Source organism: Ahaetulla prasina, chromosome 1, assembly GCF_028640845.1.
Source record: "Ahaetulla prasina isolate Xishuangbanna chromosome 1, ASM2864084v1, whole genome shotgun sequence".
In the NCBI taxonomy this organism is placed as follows: domain Eukaryota; kingdom Metazoa; phylum Chordata; class Lepidosauria; order Squamata; family Colubridae; genus Ahaetulla; species Ahaetulla prasina.
In genome coordinates this window covers 352,391,950-352,412,549 of record NC_080539.1, presented here as the reverse complement: position 1 = coordinate 352,412,549, position 20,600 = coordinate 352,391,950, and the positions used below count along the sequence as shown (strand labels likewise).

The following is a 20,600-nucleotide window of genomic DNA, read 5'->3' as shown; positions in this document are numbered from 1 at the left end:
TTCTTCTACACTGGTGCTGGACCAGAAGCCTTGTGTAAGATCGCATTTTGTTCCATATAGCACAACCCCATATTTATTAAATCTAGGGTCAGGGATCTTCAACGCAGCATGGCCTTATTAAGCATAGCAAAATTAACAGTTTGCCCCACAATTAATTGTTTCTATTACTCCTGATTTCTGAAAAAGGGTAAAGAATACCGTTTTAGCATCCAGTGTCTCCAATATTAAGAAGCATATTCTGGAATGGGACTTCTGGAGAATGGTGGGTAGAAGTTTCTAATCACAATGAAATGTATGGAACCTAAGCCAATAATTAATTCTTTTCTTCTAAACATGTATTAAATGCATCATCCAGGTTCATGCCAAATTTTTAAAATTATCCACACAGTCTTCTAATACGGGGGTCCCCAACCCACAGTCCGCGGACCAGTGCCACCAGGAACTGGACCATGTGAATGAAGCATGTGAAACCATGCCTTCCTGGTCCGTGGAAAAATCGCTGTCCACAGAAATGGTCCCTGGAGTCCAGAACATTGGGGACTGCTTTCTAATACAATAAAGGTGATCATCTAAAGACAATCTAGCAAAAGAAGATGAAAAAAAATCAGTTCTAAGCAGTAGCAAAAGAGTACAAATATGAAATGTGACACAGAGCCCAGTTGGTCACAAGCAAACATTGTACCAGGCTGGATCATAAGCACTTTCCAATATAAATCCACTTTCTAGGAAGAAAGTGAAGTTACCTTAAGACACTGGAGAGAGGAAAAACACAGCAATTGTAGTCATTTGATCAGTAATGGATTTTATTAACAAAACAGAAAGGTGCTCCAGTGATGATGTATCCTGTCATTGCTCCTGTCATTGGGCAACACAATCCAAAGATGCAAGCTTGTGAAGTTGTCCATAGTTCATATCATTTCTTTTTCAAATGTTGGAGATTAGGGGCTGACACCTTCACTTTGCCTGGAATATTTCTGGATAGATCTGTATCCTATGCAAGAGAATGACATGTCTCTCTTGATTAGTTATATTCTTAAAGTAATGTTAAGTCATTTTTCTACCAGTAGGAAAGCCAGGTGTTAAAACAAGCAGCAAATACCAGATAAACTTTTTTTATAGTTTTAAAATTCTTTTTAAGAAACTTAAAACTATAGGCCCTTGACTATGAAACTTTTCTTAATCTGGAAGGATACTGTGGATTTCCTAATCTATAAAGAGGAATTTTCACACGGAGTTTACAACTGATTTTTCTTTCTTTTTGTTTCCACAACACTCACTTTAAAAGCAAACATTTAAAAGCAGGGTTTTACCTTCACACTGCGGAAGAGATCCTTCTCCCTTGTAGTTGATTCCTTGGACTGCATGAAATTATGCAAAGCAGTCTTTGCAGCTGTTATGACACAAAACAACACATGGCAGATGAAATATAAGCAGTTTATCTGTTTTGGGGAATTCTTGCAATCATCCCCATAAGTTTTCTATACCTTCTCAGCTCAGAAGACAGTATCAGATTCATCTTGGGGAAAAGCAGTTTTTATTTTTTTAAAGATTATTTTAATGTTTAAATGGCAAGGGGTTTGAGTAGAAAGACAGAATATTGTACATATGCATATCAATAAAACAGAATTTAAGAGGAAATGAGATACTGCCAACAGGACAATAAGGAGCAGAGAAGAAATGTGTGAAAGCAAATTATTAATGGACAAACTAAAATACACATTTGCTGATCAGCACTTCTATTAAAGGGCTTTAATGATTAGCCACACAATTTATTTTTGACCTACTGGGTCTTCGTTTCAAATATATTTTTTTATCAGGTTCCTCAATGCTTTCATGGCAGAGTGTATAAAGCACTTGAAAACTTCTTAAAATTTCAGGAAGATATTTAGAGACATGTCTGCTTTAAAAGTTCAATCTATGTTGAATTGTATGACACTGTCCAACATCAGGAGTTGACCACAGGGAATGTTTTATGACATTTTATATTATGTCCTAAAAATACTTTTATGATCATTTTTAAGTCATAAAAAGGTTTATGAAATTTGCCAAATGTCAACTTAATGGGAGCCCTGGGTTCCAGATTTTTGACACATTCTATAAATTATCTCCTTTGAGATACCCGGGTGGAAAACTCATTGTCCTACAAACACATTATGAGAGAATGAGTTTTAGAACTATACAGATAGGACAAATGGCTGAAAAGCACACAAGAAGGAATATATATTACCTTTCCCTTTCTTTTGAGTGCCTGGTGTCAGCTTGACTTTATATCTTTAAAAAAACAAAACAAGCATGATTTTAATAGGAAGATAGCTTTCTCTGGGCAGGTACACCCATGCCAATAGTTGATGACACTCACTTGTAGCCGGCCATGGCAGTGTAAGGTGCACAGACTGGCACAGCAAAGAGGAGGATGTCTTCCTGGTGAGGCTGCCCAGTCAGAGAATCAAACAGAGCCGTCCCTTCCTGGATACAGCAAAGGAATACAGCATGGTGAAATCATACAGATTGGAGAGTAAGCATGGATGTTCAGCTGCTCTCACTACAACAGAGTGTTCTTATTTTGCAAAGAGGTATTATTATCCATCCATTTTGTAACTGATTGGACTGCAAAGCAGTTATAATGGGACACAGGTGAGTCGTGATGGCGCAGTGGTTACTACAGCACTGCAGGCTATTTCTGCTGACTGACGGCTGCCAGAAGTTTGGCAGTTTGAATAACTCAGCCTTCCATCCTTCCAAGGTCGATAAAATGAGGACCCAGATTGTTGGGGCAATATGCTGACACGGTAAACTACTTAGAGAGGGCTGTAAAGCACTATGAAGCAGTATATGTCTAAATGTTATTCTGTTTATGCCTTTTTTGTACTAATTTATCTCACAAGCCCAGAAATCCAAATATCAGACAAAGACGGCTGGAAACAAATTAAACTTGCCTTCCCTCACACGTTCAAAATTTCCATTTTTATCAACTTTAGATGATGCTCCACAATATTTTTATAAAGCTAACAGTGAAACATCAGTCAATGGGATCTCTACAATTGAACAGGATCCAGAAATATGGAATTAGCTGCCTCAATTCTTTGAGTCTTTCTTTAAAGAAATCAGGAGGAGGATCGGGACAAAGAAGAGAAAAGGCAACATCAGCATCTCCTGGCTTGACGTCTTCTGCAAAGATGTGCTTGAAGGCACGTGGGCAAAGGCAGTTAGAACTGCAGAAGTGAGACGGAGCGGGATGGAAGATTTCTTGAGGTTGAGGCCAAAGCTTCCTTATTCTGCAGGTCACGCTGACTTTCTCCATTGCTGGTATAGCGTTAAAGATTTTGTAATGATGTCAAAATAGACATTCCACCACCAGCTCCTTTCTACTTGAGATGACTCATTTTTCAGTGATCACAGAAAGCAAGTACATTCAGAAGAGAACTGGATACAACTTTTAGAGTAAACAAAGTATCATGCACTAAGAGAGGGGAAGGTTATCACAAAAACAGAAAAGCATTTTCACCCCCAAGCTATGATGCCTTCCTGTCAAATAAAGAAGTCTGAGCATTTCCAAAGTCCTTTCCCCCCCACTAAATAAAAAGAAATAAGCAGCTCAAATTTACCTCATTTATGTTTTGATCTTGGTCCTGTTCCTCCTGAAAGGATCAAAGAAAACAAAACATCAAACTTGAGCCAAGATCAGTGGTGAAATCTGAACCGGTTTACTACCGGTTTGCTGGTTGCACATGCACTCTGCGCACACATATGCACAGTGCGCACCATGCACCAAATGCAAGGTGCACGTGCACAGTGCACGCCAAAAGGAGGCATGGGGTAAGTAGAACAGCACACGAGAGGGGTAATCAGCTGTGGTGCAGGATCTTTTTTTTTACTTTTAAAAGCATTTTTTTTACAACCTATTGGGCCGAATAGGTTGTAAAAAAAATGCTTTTAAAAGTTAAAAAAAAAGCTCTGACGATTGTGCAGCTAAGCTGTGATCATCAGAGCCTCTTTTTTTAACCTTTTAAAAGCATTTTTTAAAAGAAGTGGCAAGCGGGGAAGCGGGTGACTGGGCATTGGGTAGGCATGGGCGGGGGGCCCAGGGATTTTTGCTACCAGTTCTCCGAAACCACCTGCCGCCATCACTACCGGATCGGCCAATCCGGTCCGAACCAGGAGCATTTCACCCCTGGCCAAGATGGAGAGAAAGGGAGAAACACAATCTGCGGGACCTCCATTCAATTTTATTTTAAGTACCCATGATTGCTTTATTAATCATTCTACCTTGTCATCCAAATGTTCCTCCAAAGAAGCACCCTCTAACTCAGGGATTAATTCTTCTATCCTGGCACCCTGGCCAGGCTTCTGGTCCCTCCTCTGTTTCTGGGACTGTTTCTTGGCAGATTCTTGATTTGTTTTTCCTTTTTTGGATTTCTTGGGTTTCTCTTCCTTGTTTGACCCTGCAGACTGGCATACCAAAAGGATCAGAAGACAAATTTCACATTATATTGAAGGGGGGTGGGGAGGAGAGAAGAGTCATCTCTATTTTTGCCTTACTCCCAACAGCTTCATGATCAGCTCCCGGTCCTCGTCATCCTGATCCTTGTATTTTTCCTTGATTTTTTTCAGCTTGTTCTGCGGGCAAAAACAGAAGGCAGTGAAACTGAAAAGTCTCATCGCAAACTGCCTTTCTTAACCAGACATGTTACTCTTCCACCACAATAATCCCCAGATAATATAGCTTTTTGTATTTGTGATATATCTACTACAGTCCTCTCACTGTGAAATGTAAACATTCTCCAAGAGGTTTGACTGATTTAAGCATCGAAGAAAGACTCAATCTGTGGTTTTTCAGGCAGCCTGAAACAGGCACAATTTGCCAACATCCACAGATTACTCAGAAGGGTTCAGGGTGCAGTGATATCTGAAACATTCAGGTAAAAGGCCAGGTGACCCTGCAGAATTGCAGCATTAAGAGGAATAAAGAGCTTTTCATCCCAAAACACACAAATTCCGAACAGCCTGAATCGGCTTTCCCCATCATGAGGCCTTCCAGATGAGATCGGATTGTTTGGAATTGTATTTCTATCATATTTGGGTGATGTTGGATTGTAGAGCTGTGGCATAGTTTCTTGCTGAACTCTCAGTGGTCCAAGAATCTCTAGTTTTGCCCACCTGACTGATTAGGCTACCTGAGGAGTACCCAATATGGACACAGATCAGCTTACCTTTTGTCTCCTCTTCACGGGCTGCTGCGTGCCAGCACTCTTACAATCATTGGGAGGAAGCTGGAGCTGAGGAGAATTATCTTCATCCTTCCCTTTTGGAAGGTCAGAATCATCCTGGTCACTTGGCGGCTTCTTTTTCTTCAGCTCCCTAAGAGAAAGCAAAATTCCATACAATTTCTGCCAGCTAGCTAATTTATTTCAAAATATCAAGGACACCCCAAGTCTTAGAAGAGAAGGAAGGAAAGGGCTCTCAGGCTGGGAACAGCAGCCACAAAAACTATAGTGTGCAATATAACTACTTACAATAGAAACTGTAGTTTATTGTAGTATGGAGTCCACAACCAACTTTCTTGCTTGTGGGACTCCATACTACATAAACCTCTTTGGGAAGGCAAAAAAGCAAGATAAAGGAATCTAAGGGGTCATTTAGGGTTAAGAATGCTTTTTGCAATAGCTGTAACTATCCAGGCAGATGCAAAACTGCCACTTAGAGCTAAATGTAAATCAGTATATCTCAACCGTGGCAACTTTAAGATGTATGGTCTTCAACTCCCTTGCTGGTTAAGGAATTCTGGGAGTTGAAGTCCATACATCTTAAACTGCCAAGATAAAGAAACACTCATCTAAATGTCCTATCTAGGCCTCCTCACCTCCTCTCCTTGGCTGAGAGATGTCTCCGCCCCTGAGACTTGCTGTCACTCTACAAAAAGAGAGAGAGAGAGAGTTAGCCTGTAGTTGTTTCGTCAGGATGAGCAGCAGCCAACAGTCTTCTATTGATACCAACAAAGAACTCACCAAACTTGAGATGTTATCTTTCAAAGCAAATTTCAGCTGCGATCTACAATAGAACAAAGATGGGTTTTCTTACAAGAACAGTCCAATGAGAAGCCAGTTTATGTATTTATTAAATACATTTGTATAGCCACCTGTTTATCAAAAAGAGCTGAGTGGCAAACAAAAATACTATACAGTACAACTATTTAAAAGAATAAATTAGGCTGAGGTCCTGATAAAACTCATATCCATCCATCAACCAATCCATGTCAACTCTGTCAACCTACTGGCCCCAGAACCTGGGAGAAAAGTCAGGTCTTAGCCTAAAGGCCAAAGTGGCTGGAGCCAAAGGCAAGCGAGAGACCCATGTTTCCTACATGAAAGCTGAGTCAGACAGCAGCTGACTCCCAACATTTAAATAAGAATGGCTTTGGTTACCATAGGGCTTGTATATTTTTGACAGACATTGTTTCCCATCCTTTACTGTATCGTTCTTTCAGAATTTTTTTACTTATGTAATATGCCCCACATTTCAAAAAAAGTGGCTCTGGGCAGTGTGTAATAGTTGAAAACAGCAATTTAACAGTAATTAAGGTAAAGGTTCCCCTGCACATGCATGCTAGTCGTTCCTGACTCTAGCGGCCGGTGCTCATCTCCGTTTCAAAGCCGAAGAGCCAGCGCTGTCCGAAGACATCTCCATGGTCATGTGGCCAGCATGACTAAATGCCGAAGGCGCACAGAGCCCTGTTACCTTCCCACAAAAGTGGTCCCTATTTTTCTAATTGCATTTTTTACATGCTTTCAAACTTCTAGATTGGCAGAAGCTGGGACAAGTAACAGGAGCTTACCCCGTTATGCGGCACTAGGGATTCAAACCATTGAAGTGCCAACCTTTCGATCGACAAGCTCAGCGTCTTAGCCACTGAAACACCTCATCCCTTAACAGTAACTTGCCACCACGTCCCTTAACAATGCCCCAAATCACGAATATAACCCAAATCATTTTTTTAAACAGAATCCAACTTTTACCACATTAATTCCAAATCGTTAAACTGTTTAAATAGCTTATTTTATATATATGCAGATATTATGTTCATTACACTCCTATTCATCCTGAACAAGAAGCAAAATTATTAAGCAAAGGTCTGTGGGAAGTATTGGCAAAAAGTTTCAGGAGAAAAGTGACAAAGACCAATGCACAAATTTTACACTTGTATTTGGCACATATTCCAAAGATGGTTTTGCAAATATAGTCCTGCTTTCTATTACCTTTGGGACTGAAGATGTGAAAGATCAATGGTTGTGTCTGGAAAAAGTATGTCTGAAGCATTGCTTGTCGGTTCCTCATCTTCCTCTTCCTCCAAAACTTCATTCTCTTCCTCAGATGATTCTTCCATGACCAAGGCATCTCCTGCTCCATTCCCATCACACTCTTCATTATGTATCTCAGGAAAATGTTCTTCATTCTCAGGTTTCTCTTGGCCCTCCTCTTTATGAGCATCATCATCACTGCTAGTTTCATCTCCCTCTGGTGCATCTTGGTAAAAAACCAGAGAAGGAACGAACACACATTCAATTGCACTCATCATGATTTAAGACAGGCAAGCGAAACAATCCTTGGCATTCAAAAGGAAGAAAAATGTATTGACTGAAGAGGAAGACAAGATTTGCCTGGGAGGATCAAGAGGGGATTGTTGTGATCCGCCAGCAGCCTGCAGAGCTGGCAATGGAGTCGGACAGCGATGAGGCTGAGGTGAGGCCAGGGCCATCGGGAAGTGAGGTGCGGACTCCAGAGCCTCCAAAGACTGATAGTAGTGAGGCAGAGGAACAGGAGGAGCCTGTTCCTAATGCACACATGAGAAGAGCTGCCAGAAGGCAAGAACAGCTCAAGCAAAGAGGACAACTCGGAAGTAGGGCCAAGAGATGATTGGCCCCTCCCATAAAGCTTAAAACAGACCAGCAACGGCGTTGGGCCCTGCCGGAAAACAACGTTGGTATCTTCGTCTTTGTCTACGTCTTACATTTATTTTTGTATCTGTGACTTCTGAACGTTTGCCAAGAAAGGCCTTTGGCAGTTTGCCTAATTAGACCTAGGTTTGCAATAGGCTTGAGGAATTTGTGTTGGGAGGAATTTGCTTTAATTTAGTTGAACTACGCTGGGAATGAAATAATTCTCAGCTGTTTGAATAAAGTTTATTTGTTTTTTTCACTGACTGAAATTCCTATTACCTACTTGGGCCTGGGTCACAACAGGGATCAAGATCTGAAAGGAAGAGGACTTCACCTTGGAAAGACCTCCATCTGAGGAAACTTTTACTTTGGAGGAATCAATAGACCTTACTGATCTCATCCTAGCAGTCCACAGACATGAAAAGAGCCCCAGCAGAAGAAATGGCACCATATGCAAATGGAAGCCCAGACTCGCGAAATGTAACTGGCAGCACTAGGTTAAAGCATACCCAGGGGCTCTGTTTCTTCTGCCGCCAGCTCACTGGTGGCACTGGTCACAGTCTCCATGTCTTCATCTTGCACTTTGATTTTCCGCTCACCTCGGTGTCTCCAAACACAGGATTCATCCACCTGGAGTACGGATAAAGAAAGCCATGTTTCCTTGGATGCAGGCAGAGCTCTCAGCATCCGAGACTGGTCACCTCACAGAAAAAAAGAAAGAAAGGAAGAAATACCTAGACAAGAAACTCCAACTGACAGACTAAGACTATATCTTTTAAGAAGAGACTGGAGAACCATTGTCTGAAATGGTACAGGGCACAGGTGTCAAATTCGCAACGTCACGTTGCCATCACGTGATGTTTCGCGACGTTTTCCCCCTTCGCGGAGCTGAGGTGAGCGTGGCCTGTGTGTGACGCATCCGGCCCTCAGGCTGCCAATTTGACACCCCTAGTGTAGGGTTTTCTGCTTCAGCAGGGGGTGTGGACTAGAAGACCTTCAAGGTCCCTTCCAATTGTGATATACTGTTTTGAAAGGATCTTAAATTCTGGTTTGATCATAAAGTGAAATGCATTTTGTGTCTGAAAAGTGTAGATTTTGAGACGAGAGGGGGGTTATATTTCCTTCTCAAAAAAAATAATAATCATGGACACAAAACTGTTAATGAAGCTATGGATGGAGGCTACTTAAAAGCCTCATTATCATCCAAGAGAGTTTAAATCAGGTTCTGCTGACTGATCCTTCCCTCCCCAACAGTTGTTTTTTTTTTAAAAAACTTCCTTCAATTTACACACATGGTCAGATTTCAAAACAGATCCCACTAATATTAACGAAGGCTATTTTAAAACTCATTGCAATCTGGAATGTCTCTCTCTCTCTCTGTGTGTGAGCACGCTTTTACAAAATGTTATAAACCCACTAATATTAAGAAAGGCTATTTTAAAACTCATTGCAATCTGGATTATGTCTGCCTGTTTGTGTGTGTGTGTGTGTGTACGTGTGTCTATGTGCACCCACACAAGAGAGAGAGAGAAATACAACCAACTAACCGAATAGACACATGTAGATGAATTTACAAGCACCTAAGGCTGCTTTTACAGAATGTTATAAACCCTCTATGACAGGGGTCACCAACTTTTCGGACCTCAGGGACCGCTAAATTTATAATTTTAAATCCTGCGGACCAGTAATATGATCTGCCTAATGACCGGCTGGGTGGGCGTGGCTAGGTGGTCATACGAATGGGTGGGTATGGCCAACTCGATGTCACTCACGTGGAGGGATGCCTTGCCAGCCTCTACTCACCCCTCCCCTCACAGCCACTCCTCGCCTCCCCAGGCTCCTTAGGGCCCCAACAGGAAGCAGTTGTTAGAGCTCAGCAGCCACCACGAGAAAGAGTTGGCAAAACAGTTGGCTCAGTTCAAATTGGATGTGATCCTCTGGCTCTTCGCCACCAGTGGCACTTCCCTCCAGCCTTCACCCAAAGCCTCGCACCAGGCCGCTGAAGCAGACCCCAAGTCGGAATTTCTGCCCCCCTCTGACCTGCACAAAAGGACCCCAAAGGGGGAGACTTTCTTCACCAACACAACCATTCATTGCATGTATCCAGCCCAGGGACCGTACTTTGAGGATCCCTGATTTAGTGCAATATAAAAAATACAAATAATTTTGTATTTTCTCGCGGACCATCAGTTGGTGACCGCTGCTCTATGAATATACTGAAAGGTACATGCATGTAAAGCTTAATAATAAATAATAAAAATAGAAGATTTTACATTGGAAAAAACAAAAAGAAACAAAGCACTACAGCTATGTGGACTTCTGGTACATGCAAGTGAAAGCTGCTAGGATTTCACTGAAATCACAGCTTCACTTTCCTTGACCAGAAAATATCCTTTCTCCCAAAGGATACTTGGGAGATCGCATCTTGCACCTCATTTTTATATATCTCCAAAGAAGCAGCAATAACTTAAGGGCACACAGTACCTTAAATAAGAAACTGAAGCCCATCATAAGATAAGAAGGGGGAAGAAAATTCTTTTTTCCTGGAGGAAAAAAAAAGAAATTAGATCATTGAGGTTTCCACGAAAAAGCAAATTCAGCCTCCTTAGAACATTAATATGAATCTGGTTCATAATTTCCCCTTCTCGCTGAACTGGGCTATTAGCATCCTGGGTTGGGAAATGAACTTGGGAAATGTCTCCTTGGAGATCTTACCTCTGATCATGAAGCTTCCAGTTGTCAGATATTCTCCAGTGGGAGCAGTTTTAGACACCTGCATGGAGGTTACCCAGATGAATAAACACGAATAACATCCTACGCATCAAAGAGGGACCACAAAGGTTACCTTATCGTAAAAGAAGTGGGAATGAGGATTGAACCATGTAACAGAAATGAAAGCCAGGGTTTTTGGAAGAACAAAAGATAACAGATCCACTGATGGTTGCCACATAATGTGCTGGGACTGGAGAAGGGAGAACTACTAATTAAGCAACTGGAACTTTCATCCCTGGCAATTTCCAACAATTCCGTAGCTTTCAGGGGAAAAAAACACATTTCTGGAAAAGCTTTTTACTTCTGAGACCAGTATTAGAGGAGCAACACAGTATTAGACTGTTGTAACTTGTCTCAGTAAGATAATGTTCTCAATGTATTGGGCTATTTATTCCTTTATTATTTCATTTAGATTCTGTCTTTCCTTTGGAAGTAGATCAGAGGTCTCCAACCTTGGCAACTTTAGGACTTGTGGACTTCAATTCCCAGAATTCCTCAACCCTGCCATGCTGGCTGAGGAATTCTGGGAGTTGAAGTCCACAAGTATTAAATTTGCCAAGGTTGGAAATCCCTGGCGTAGATGACACTATATCAGATGGGAAGTCTCCCTTAATAATATCCCCAAATAGCCATGCTATGAAGTAGGATAGGCCAAGAAAGAGAGAATACGTCTGTGAAATTGACTCAAATTCAGCCAATGAACTACATTGTTGAATGAAGATCTGAATATAGTCTTCCCTACCTAAATTTAACCCTTAATTGTATGGCTGGTTGGAGGATGACTGGAACTGTACATTAGCATCTTTGGGAAAGGCTTCAGATTGAAAAAGGGCAAGCACCATATTATTCTATGGCTCTGAGCAGCCATCCCAGAATGCTCATGGAACAGAGGCTACTTAATCATCTGCACATTTACTTAGATGCACAATCCTCCTATCTGTGAAAAAGGAAAATGAAGCAAATTCCTTGTGTAACAGGAAGAGCACAAATAAATTTAACCAGGACGGTACCGAAAAGCCAGAAGTAGCCTTGACTAGATCTGCATGCCAGCACAGAAGAGCAGGAATGCATGATAAAGAACTAGAACCCAAAAAAGCCCCAAACTGTAAAAGCAATTACTGTGGGAAGTCATAGTAGTCTTGCAATGATTCAGTGTTAAGAATAGTTTTGTTAGGTTCCAAAACAAGGCATCTGTAGAATCCCCAGGAAAATGTTTCATTTCTTAAAATTAAGCCAGACCAGTGGTGGGTTGCTTCCGGTTCTTATTTATTTTATTTAATTTATTTAATCATATTTATATACCGCCCTATCTCCCGAAGGACTCAGGTTCTGTCCGGTTCTTGAGAACGAGTAGTAAAAATGATGGGAGGCTCCGCCCACCTGCCCTGAAATCACATTTAGTGATCTGCGCAGAAGCACACGTGCGCTCCTGTTGCAAACCACTAGTAAAGGTAAGTAGAACCCACCCCTGAGCCAGACCCTTAAATAGGGAAATTTCCAGTGACCTTATTACCTGATTATGGTAGACCCACCAGGCGCTAGTGATGACCCGAGCATCCCAGGCTGCGCTGTAACACAGGGCCATTGTGCCTGCCTCAGTGAGTGTCCGGGGAGGGATACGATCTCCTGAAACAGCAAAACCAAGAACTGGCCATTATTACAGAATTTCATCACCAACTTGACTTTTAACTTTACGTTGTGCTAAATCTCTCAATAGTCAGGAAGAGGAGGGGTGGTTATTAAGGAACGTGCTAGAAACTGTACTTGGTTTCTAAACGGCAGTAAAAAAATAATAACGTAGTAATTTGACTGAGAAAATCTGCCTTCTGGAAAGCAGAGCAGAAAATAAACCTAGAACACGGAGCCCATTATTTGATCATATTTGGGACAAGGAACATTTAGGTGTTTCTATCATGGATATTTCCCAGTTGGAATGTATAGCTGTGAAAGTTGAACCATAAGGAAGGCTGAGCACCAAAGAATTGAGGCCTTTGAACTCTGGTGCTGGAGGAGACTCCTGCGAGTCCCTTGGACTGCAAGGCGATCAGACAGATCAGTCCTAGAGGAGATCAACCCTGACTGCTCTTCAGAAGGCCAGATCCTGAAGATGAAACTCAAATACTTTGGCCACCTAATGAGAAGGAAGGATTCACTGGAGAAGAGCCTAATGCTGAGAAAGATGGAGCGCAAAAGAAGAAAGGGACGACAGAGGACAAGGTGGATGGATGGAGTCACTGAAGCAGTCGGCGTGAGCTTAAATGGACTCCAGAAGATGGTAGAGGACAGGAAGGCCTGGAGGAACGTTGTCCATGGGGTCGCAATGGGTAGGAAACAACTTTGCAACTAACAACAACAAATCACGGATATTCTAAAATCCATGATAAGTCTGAAAAAGTGGCATCCTGAAAAGGCCATGCCATTGTCTTTTTGTTTTTGTCTTGTTTTGACCACAGCAAATGGTCTGGAATATAGCCCCCAGTTAACATATCCTTTGCATGCTATCCTATCTTAGAGGATGATGAACACACTTGGATGAAGACCATATACTTCGGGGGCACTCAATAAGCAATATACAAAACCCAACTCCTACTAGCATCCTCTAGTAACTGATATTCAAGAGGGTTTTTTTTAAGAGTGTACACACATTTACAACGCTGCACTGATTTTGTCAGAAGGAACATTCAGAGATAACAAGATAAAGATATCACCTCCTTTCAGCTTTCCCTATCCTGATACTCTTCATGTGTCTGTCTACAATTCCCATCATTCGAAATGTATGTGGGGGGGGGGAGCTGCCCCACTAGGAACCTGATGTTTCCTGATCATTTGAATCCATGCTCCAAAAGTTAGGAACATACAAAAGCTCTGAATGTAGCAGGCTTCTCAGAGAAGAGAAAAAAATCAACTACACCTATCGTTTATGAAAAAACAGAATTTAAGTTCAATTTGTATCAACTTTAATGCAACCAAGCATTACTCTCAGGAGTACAAGCATGCTTTTTCAAGAAATTACTTGTTTATTTTATTAGATTTATAAACCGCCCTTCTCCCGAAGGACTCAGGGCGGTGTACAGCCAAAGTAAAAAGAAATAATATACAGTTAAAATACAATTAAAAAGCTTATTATACAGTGTGGCCGAAATTAAAATAATTAAGAATCTAAAAAACCCCAATTAAAACCAGAGAGAAATTTAGAATTTAAAACTACAATTTAAGAAAGCCCTGCACGAACAAACAGATATGTTTTCAGTTCGCGGCGAAAAGTCTGAAGGTCAGGTATTTGGCGTAAACCAGGGGGGAGTTCATTCCAAAGAGTGGGAGCCCCCACAGAGAAGGATCTTCCTCTGGGGGCCGCCAGCCGACATTGTCTGGCGGACGGCACCCTGAAAAGGCCCTCTCTGTGCGAGCGTACGGGTCGGTGGGAGGCATGAGGTAACAGAAGGCAGTCCCGTAAGTACCCAGGTCCCAAGCCATGTTGTTGGACAATCTCAATAAGGAATGCCATCTGGCTAAACAAGAGATTCATTCAATGAATCTCTATCTCTTAATTAACAATCTGTCCTCTCTATTTCTAAACTTGCAAAAAAAAAAAAATAGACCAGTTTAAAACAATCCTTTAGCCTACAACCTATTGCCCCAAACAGTCACCCAAAGATTTTGAAATCAATTAAGAGTCCCTAATCTTTAATGGGCCCTTTTCTCTAAACGAGGGGTGCCCAACCCCCAGGATATGGCCCACTACCAGACCACAGCTCAGTCAGAACCGGGCCACAGAAGTGGCGGCAGAGTGTGTGCGTGTGCGTGCACAGTACCACTTGCGCGTGCAGCAGGAAAGCATATGTGTGTAGCTCTATTTGTGTGAACAGCGGGTACACGTGCCCACCGCTTGTGCAAATGGAATTGTGCACACTCCCCCACCACTCACATGGAACCATCCCCCTCTCTACCACCCCCACAAGTCTGCAAAGCTGGGAAGGTTGGCGACCACTGCTCCAAACACTGTTCCCTAAAACCATTACCTGATGGATTCTTAATGACACAACTGGTTGCTCCATGGAGATCAGCATGGACATAAAGGTCCCCTTATATGGAAGAAACAGGAAAGATGAGATGTGATGGTAGAATAAAAACAGGCACTGACTGAAGTTATGCATTCTCTGGCTTAGTTGTAAGAAGATATACTGTAACATTAAAGGGATTACAGAGTCTGTGTTCTCTCCACCCTATAAAAAATACTATTCCACTGCATTGCTATTCCATTGGTTCATCAATAACCCCATCCGGAGTGCCACAATGAGCAAAAAATCACACATCATTATTAAAATGAGTGTAATCTTATGAGAGCCACTTTATTCAATGGCTTCACATTTGCATAACATGTCCTTTGTTTCTTCCTTGTTCTCTAAACCAGGGTCTCCAACCTTGACAACTTTAAGCCTGGTGGACTTCAACTCCCGGAATTGAAGTCCGCCAGGCTTTAAGTTGCCAAGGTTGGAGATCCCTGCTCTAAACTGCAACAAATAGTGAACACTGAACAGCAAATGATCATCACCTAATTAATGATATTAATTGCACATCAAAAGTTGATACCATAGAAAGGAACAACATCAGGACTGCCTTTAACACACTTAAATAAATACTTAAACATCACACAGGATTATATGCAAGTTAAGGATATTCATTAGTACTCTGAGTTAATGTGAACCAAGTCACTCACCTGGCTTTAAGTATCGCTTGACAATCATTTCATTTTGTTGTTGGTCTCGTCCAGCTATAACAAGGTAATTTTCAGAGCTAATGAACCACAGGAATTTCTCAAACCTATCAGATTACAAGCCAAAGGATAATATTGATATAAGGCAGTGGTGAAATCCAAATTTTTTTACTACTGGTTCTGTGGGCGTAGCTTGGTGGGTGTGGTGTGGCTTGATGGGCGTGGCTTGGTGGGCATGGCAGGGGAGGGATACTGCAAAATCTCCATTCCCACCCCACTCTGGGGCCAGCCAGAGGTCGTATTGCCGGTTCTCTGAACTACTCAAAATTTCCGCTACCGGTTCTCCAGAACTTGTCAGAACCTGCTGGATTTCACCCCTGATATAAGGGATTCTTGGAAGGTCTTCAGTGTAAGGAACATTTAGCCCCACCATTTACTGACCTCAATCTCACTCTCAGATGAAAATGTGGAACAAAAGGATTAGTACAGAATCATATTTCAGAAATTCTAAACTCTTATCTGCAGTGAATTCTGCAGAAATGCAGGACAACTGCAAAGTGAAGAAAAAAATCTAGAAAAATAATAGCAGCCTTTTCAAATCTACGATTCTACTTCTTCCCAACTGTATCTTATTTTAAAAACATATTTATTTCTGGGAGCAGTGTCACCAACCTTCCATTGCTGGAATGGTTTTAAAATATTGATGAATAGTTTATCATAATTTAACGAATCCTCAATTTAAACCCATATTTAAAAATTTTAAAAAACATTTGTATGTTAAAGAATAATTTAAAGTACTTTAAAATGCAATATAGTAGTTAAGATATAGAAATAGTAGCAGAAAGTTTCTATTGTCTAGCTCACTGAGTGATTTTGAGCCAGTCATTTTCTTTCAGTCCAATGTAACTCAGAGGGTTTTATTGTGTGTGTCGGGGGGGGGGGAGTATACATATACCCCCTTGAGTTTCTGAATCAAAGACAAAATATAAATTACACACAAATAATATCAGAGGAATGGGTACATATGAACACAAGCTGCACTTTTAAAAAGTGTTTTAAATCTTTGCTGGCTGGGGAATTCTGGGAGTTGAAGTCCACCAGGCTTAAAGTTGCCAAGGTTGGAGACCTCTGTTTTAAATGATAGCTATGGGATCAATCCATCTAAAACGTCTCCAATTTATGTCCTTCCAAAGAATTGGGACTACAACTGGTCATGTTGACTGTCAATCTTAACAGACATCAGGTTAAGGAACTTGGTTCTAAAATATAGCAAAGGAAGGAAAATGCTCAATTTCATTCTCTGTCCAAAAAAAGAAATAAAAAAGAAATTGTGATTACTGTACTTTCTCTGTACTAGGCACATACCTACAATCTCTAAAGTCCTAGACCAAAGGTATATAACTTCCTTCAGCTCGAGGAAATTAGCAAGGATAGTACAGCATATTGGGAACTATACTTCAAAACTATGTGGGGGTCAAATCCTGTTTTCTAGGAGCAGATGCAGGAATTTTAAGAGATGAATAGATACCTTAAATAGCAAAGTTTTAAAACACCTGTTTTTGTCTCTTATCATCAATCCTATCAAATGTAAAAAATTTTGAGCCCAACCAATCAAGGCAGGACTCTATGGACTTCAGAAGTGATGTCTGCAGGCCACATACAGCCTCAAGCTACTTTTTTTTTTTGCACCCTTACTCTAATATCATAAATTCTAGAATGACTGAATATTCAGTCAATGCTGTATCACATCTGTGTTCAACTCCCTGCCTTCTCCCTCAAAAATGTAAGGTAAAATGTAGATGAAATAAAGAACAGTAAATAAATAAAAGTAGAATAAGATAGAATTAAAATATGTATTATAATAGGAAAGGACTGCCTTGAATAGCTGATAAACAGTGATATGTATATAAACGTTGTATGTTTTGTCTTTCGTTTTGATGTGTTTAAAATAAAAAACTTTTTAAAAAATGTAAGGTACCCAATGGGTGTTTTCTTATTTCTATTGCGGGAAACTCACCAGTAAACCTTTCTAGCCTTCTGAATGGTAGTAACTGTTTGGACCTCTTTCAGTGTTTGCTTGGTCTTCTTTTCTGCTGATTTGAAAGCCTGTATAGATGAATAAAACAAAGCCATCCACCAGAGATCTTCTTCGAAGCAACTCAATCTACACCCAGCAAAAATTTGGAACATGAAGCAAATTTTTGAAACAAAGCTGTCCCAAAAATAGCCATCTTCTTCTAGAATAATACAAATGTAGTATTCTACTACTAACTGCAATCTAGGTTATTTTTTCTGAATTTCCTTAGACCCTAATGCTGCCACACTAATAGTATTTTTGATCACCTTTGTGAGCCTGCCTATATTTTAGTATAAGCTCTCATCTTGCACAACTTATATCTTGAGTTTGCAACATGCTGTCTATGGGCATCCATGAATCCACTAACAGTTCTACCAGTTCTGTTGATTAATTTTTAAGGGTCATGTGATTAACAAAGTTGCATGATGGAAAAGAAAAACCTCCAGCATTATCTTTATTTCCAAGACAATCCATTGACTCCAATAAGGCTTAAAAGTATGCTACATGATCAAAATGAGAACCAGTTTCAGGTTAGTGCTTTGCTTAAAAATGCGCCCATTTGCTAAGGAAAAAAAACACAAAAATAATATGGGAAATGGAAGACTTTATCTTGGAAGGCTAGTGAATAAATGTGGAGCATTCTCATTAGTAAGCTTTCTGGTAAAGGAGTGTTTGATGATGGGCCACACTTACTGCAATAGCAACCCACTAAATACAACCACCAGATATTTCTAGTTTAACCCAAGTTAAACTTTAAACCTCTTGATTTTAATCACAGTTTGGCAGTAGTTCCAGTGAACCAAATACTTTTGCAAAGCCATCTCCTTCAGCATGATCAATGTGCCACTACATAAAAATGGTGCAGCTGGTTAAATTAAAGGCACAGAGTTTCAGGAAAACTGAAATTGTATCAGTCTGAGTAGAGATTACGAAGGGTGCTGTTCTAATTTCTTTTTCCAAAAGTGATGAAGGCAAGAAAGCCACCAATGTACCTTTTCTGCTGCTTCCACCGTTTTCTGGGTTTTTCTGGCTGCATGTCTCTTGTGATCATAATATCTGAGAAACATGAAAGCATGTCATATCTCTAAGCCAACCACTCCAAATTAAGAGCACATTTCAATACAGATGCATGGTATATGATTAACATTAACTGGGAAGAAAATAGCGGATTTAAATGGAACGCTAACTGGGGCCCCACTTTACTTCTTCAACCAATCCATCCAAAAGGCCTCACTTTTAAAGGTATGCCAGCCAATTCTTACCCTTTTCTTACTTTTTGGCATTTGCGTAAGCTGACAAGCTGAGATCCACATCCACTAGCATAGGCTGGTTCTTCAGAGGCTTCTGGAGTTGTTTGACTTTCTTCTTCTTTTTCTTTCCCTTTGATTCTTCTACTTTAGGTTTTTCCTCCTCCTCGTCCTCATCCTCGTCCTCTTCTGAGATCACATACGGGTTTCTAATCCAGCAAAAAAAAAAAAATGTTTTGCAGACCAGAAGCATCTCTTTTAATAATAATTTTAAACAATTAATGTATTTCATATTCAGGAGGATAGCTGAGTATTTTTGATCACCATTTTTCATTCTGGTTCTGTTCTACATTCCTGAGGATACACAGTAAAATTTTGCAGGGTTAACACAAGTTAATGATTATTATTTTATTTTTTTTGCCTGGGTTTGTTTTTGTCTTGACCTTTTATTTCCATATAGCTTCAAAGGTTGGAAGTTTTTTTTTTTAAAAAAAAAAGTTAACACAGCCATTTTCAGAATGGTGAGTTCTACAGCTATAATTTCAATTCAACAATCGTCATCTGTTCCTGATCTTGAAATTACTGGGCTACATCTCCCAAGATCTCTAAGGCAGAGGTTCCCAATCTTTTTCGCCCGCGGCTCCCCCGGAAATCCGACCTGCAACTGCGCATGCGCACCAGACGCGCCCGCGGCTCCCCGGAAATCCGACCTGCAACTGCGCATGCGCACCAGACGCCCCAGAAATGGCGCATCAGCGCCGGACCCAGCGGGCGCAGATATTCCGCGGCGCCCCCATGACGATAGCGCGGCTCCCTGGGGAGCCGCGGCTCACAGTTTGGGAATCACTGCTCTAAGGTATGATCATTCTAACTGATCTTGATGAGAGCTGAAGCCTACTTTCTGGATGTTAACAGATTCCCTTCCATTATATGGAAATACCATTCCAGGGCACTCCTCTCATCTGCTTGGTAACTCACTTTAGGAGCATCGTGATATGGTTTGTCTGCAGCTTCAGTTCTTTGATGGCACTTGCTACTGGGTCTCCTTGGGCCTGGGCTTCTTTGACAATGACTCCAATTTCTGTCCAATCAATCTGGTTGGCTAAGGCACTGCGGACCACCTGGATGGCTCGATCAACTATCTCCAGGTTCATTTCCACAAGCTCACCTTTCACCTTGTCAATTTCCTTTGGAAAGTAAAGGTGGACAGTCAGTGCTGAGACACCGCTTTTCCCTTTATCACAACAATTAAAAAAGTAGAACTTGCTAAAGACTTCAGAGCTGAAGGTACCGAGACTTAGTATTTGGATATTGGTTATGATATGAGAATTGTGCTACAGGAACACAAGTAAATTGTCAAGAACTGATAGAAAACTATTGTTCTAAAATAACTGGTGAACTGAAGTAACAAATTATGGGCTTTAAAGGGGGGGAGGTTGAGGGGGGAAAAGAAAGACAGGTATTGCAGTTGTGTAGGTCAAGGGCAAAAAAAGGTTTTGTTTATCTGGAAACATAAAATGGCCATGCCCAATTTAATAAACTGGGAAGTGGGTGCACTCATGATCACAATTGATCTTTGTGAAAAATAGGCTGTCCCTAGGCCTAGACCAAGATTAAGGCTGGCAGATTTATTGATTACACATCTCACCAATCCTTATTGACAAAATTCTCAGTGGTTTACAATCTGCAGAGATATTTAGTTGTCTGCTGTAGAAAGCCACTATGCATGACTACAAGGTCATTCTACCAGTAATAGTTCTGAGGGGAAGGTGTGTGTGTATGTGTGTGTGTGTGTGTTTATTTAAGTGAATATACAAACATGACAGAAACACACAAAAAAGACGTACACCCTGTAG

General features: G+C 40.9%; 1 protein-coding gene across 1 annotated transcript in view; it reads right to left on the bottom strand.

Annotated features, from left to right (window-relative positions):
• Positions 1 to 785: 785 nt before the first annotated feature.
• The window catches only part of NEMF (nuclear export mediator factor), a 30,982-nt gene continuing 11,167 nt past the window's right edge, over positions 786 to 20,600 (bottom strand). Inside the window, exons 13-33 of the mRNA XM_058163109.1 lie at positions 19,723 to 19,931; positions 18,771 to 18,953; positions 18,490 to 18,553; positions 17,438 to 17,526; positions 15,424 to 15,527; positions 14,726 to 14,788; positions 12,220 to 12,332; positions 10,650 to 10,707; positions 10,419 to 10,477; positions 8,444 to 8,564; positions 7,254 to 7,521; positions 6,006 to 6,048; positions 5,861 to 5,910; positions 5,211 to 5,358; positions 4,540 to 4,617; positions 4,267 to 4,449; positions 3,606 to 3,638; positions 2,360 to 2,466; positions 2,228 to 2,271; positions 1,311 to 1,390; positions 786 to 991 (exon numbers count right to left, since the gene is read on the bottom strand). Of these exons, the coding sequence (XP_058019092.1) occupies positions 914 to 991; positions 1,311 to 1,390; positions 2,228 to 2,271; positions 2,360 to 2,466; positions 3,606 to 3,638; positions 4,267 to 4,449; positions 4,540 to 4,617; positions 5,211 to 5,358; positions 5,861 to 5,910; positions 6,006 to 6,048; positions 7,254 to 7,521; positions 8,444 to 8,564; positions 10,419 to 10,477; positions 10,650 to 10,707; positions 12,220 to 12,332; positions 14,726 to 14,788; positions 15,424 to 15,527; positions 17,438 to 17,526; positions 18,490 to 18,553; positions 18,771 to 18,953; positions 19,723 to 19,931 (2,175 nt within the window). The 3' untranslated portion in view covers positions 786 to 913. The remainder of the gene's footprint in view (positions 992 to 1,310; positions 1,391 to 2,227; positions 2,272 to 2,359; positions 2,467 to 3,605; positions 3,639 to 4,266; positions 4,450 to 4,539; positions 4,618 to 5,210; positions 5,359 to 5,860; positions 5,911 to 6,005; positions 6,049 to 7,253; positions 7,522 to 8,443; positions 8,565 to 10,418; positions 10,478 to 10,649; positions 10,708 to 12,219; positions 12,333 to 14,725; positions 14,789 to 15,423; positions 15,528 to 17,437; positions 17,527 to 18,489; positions 18,554 to 18,770; positions 18,954 to 19,722; positions 19,932 to 20,600) is intronic.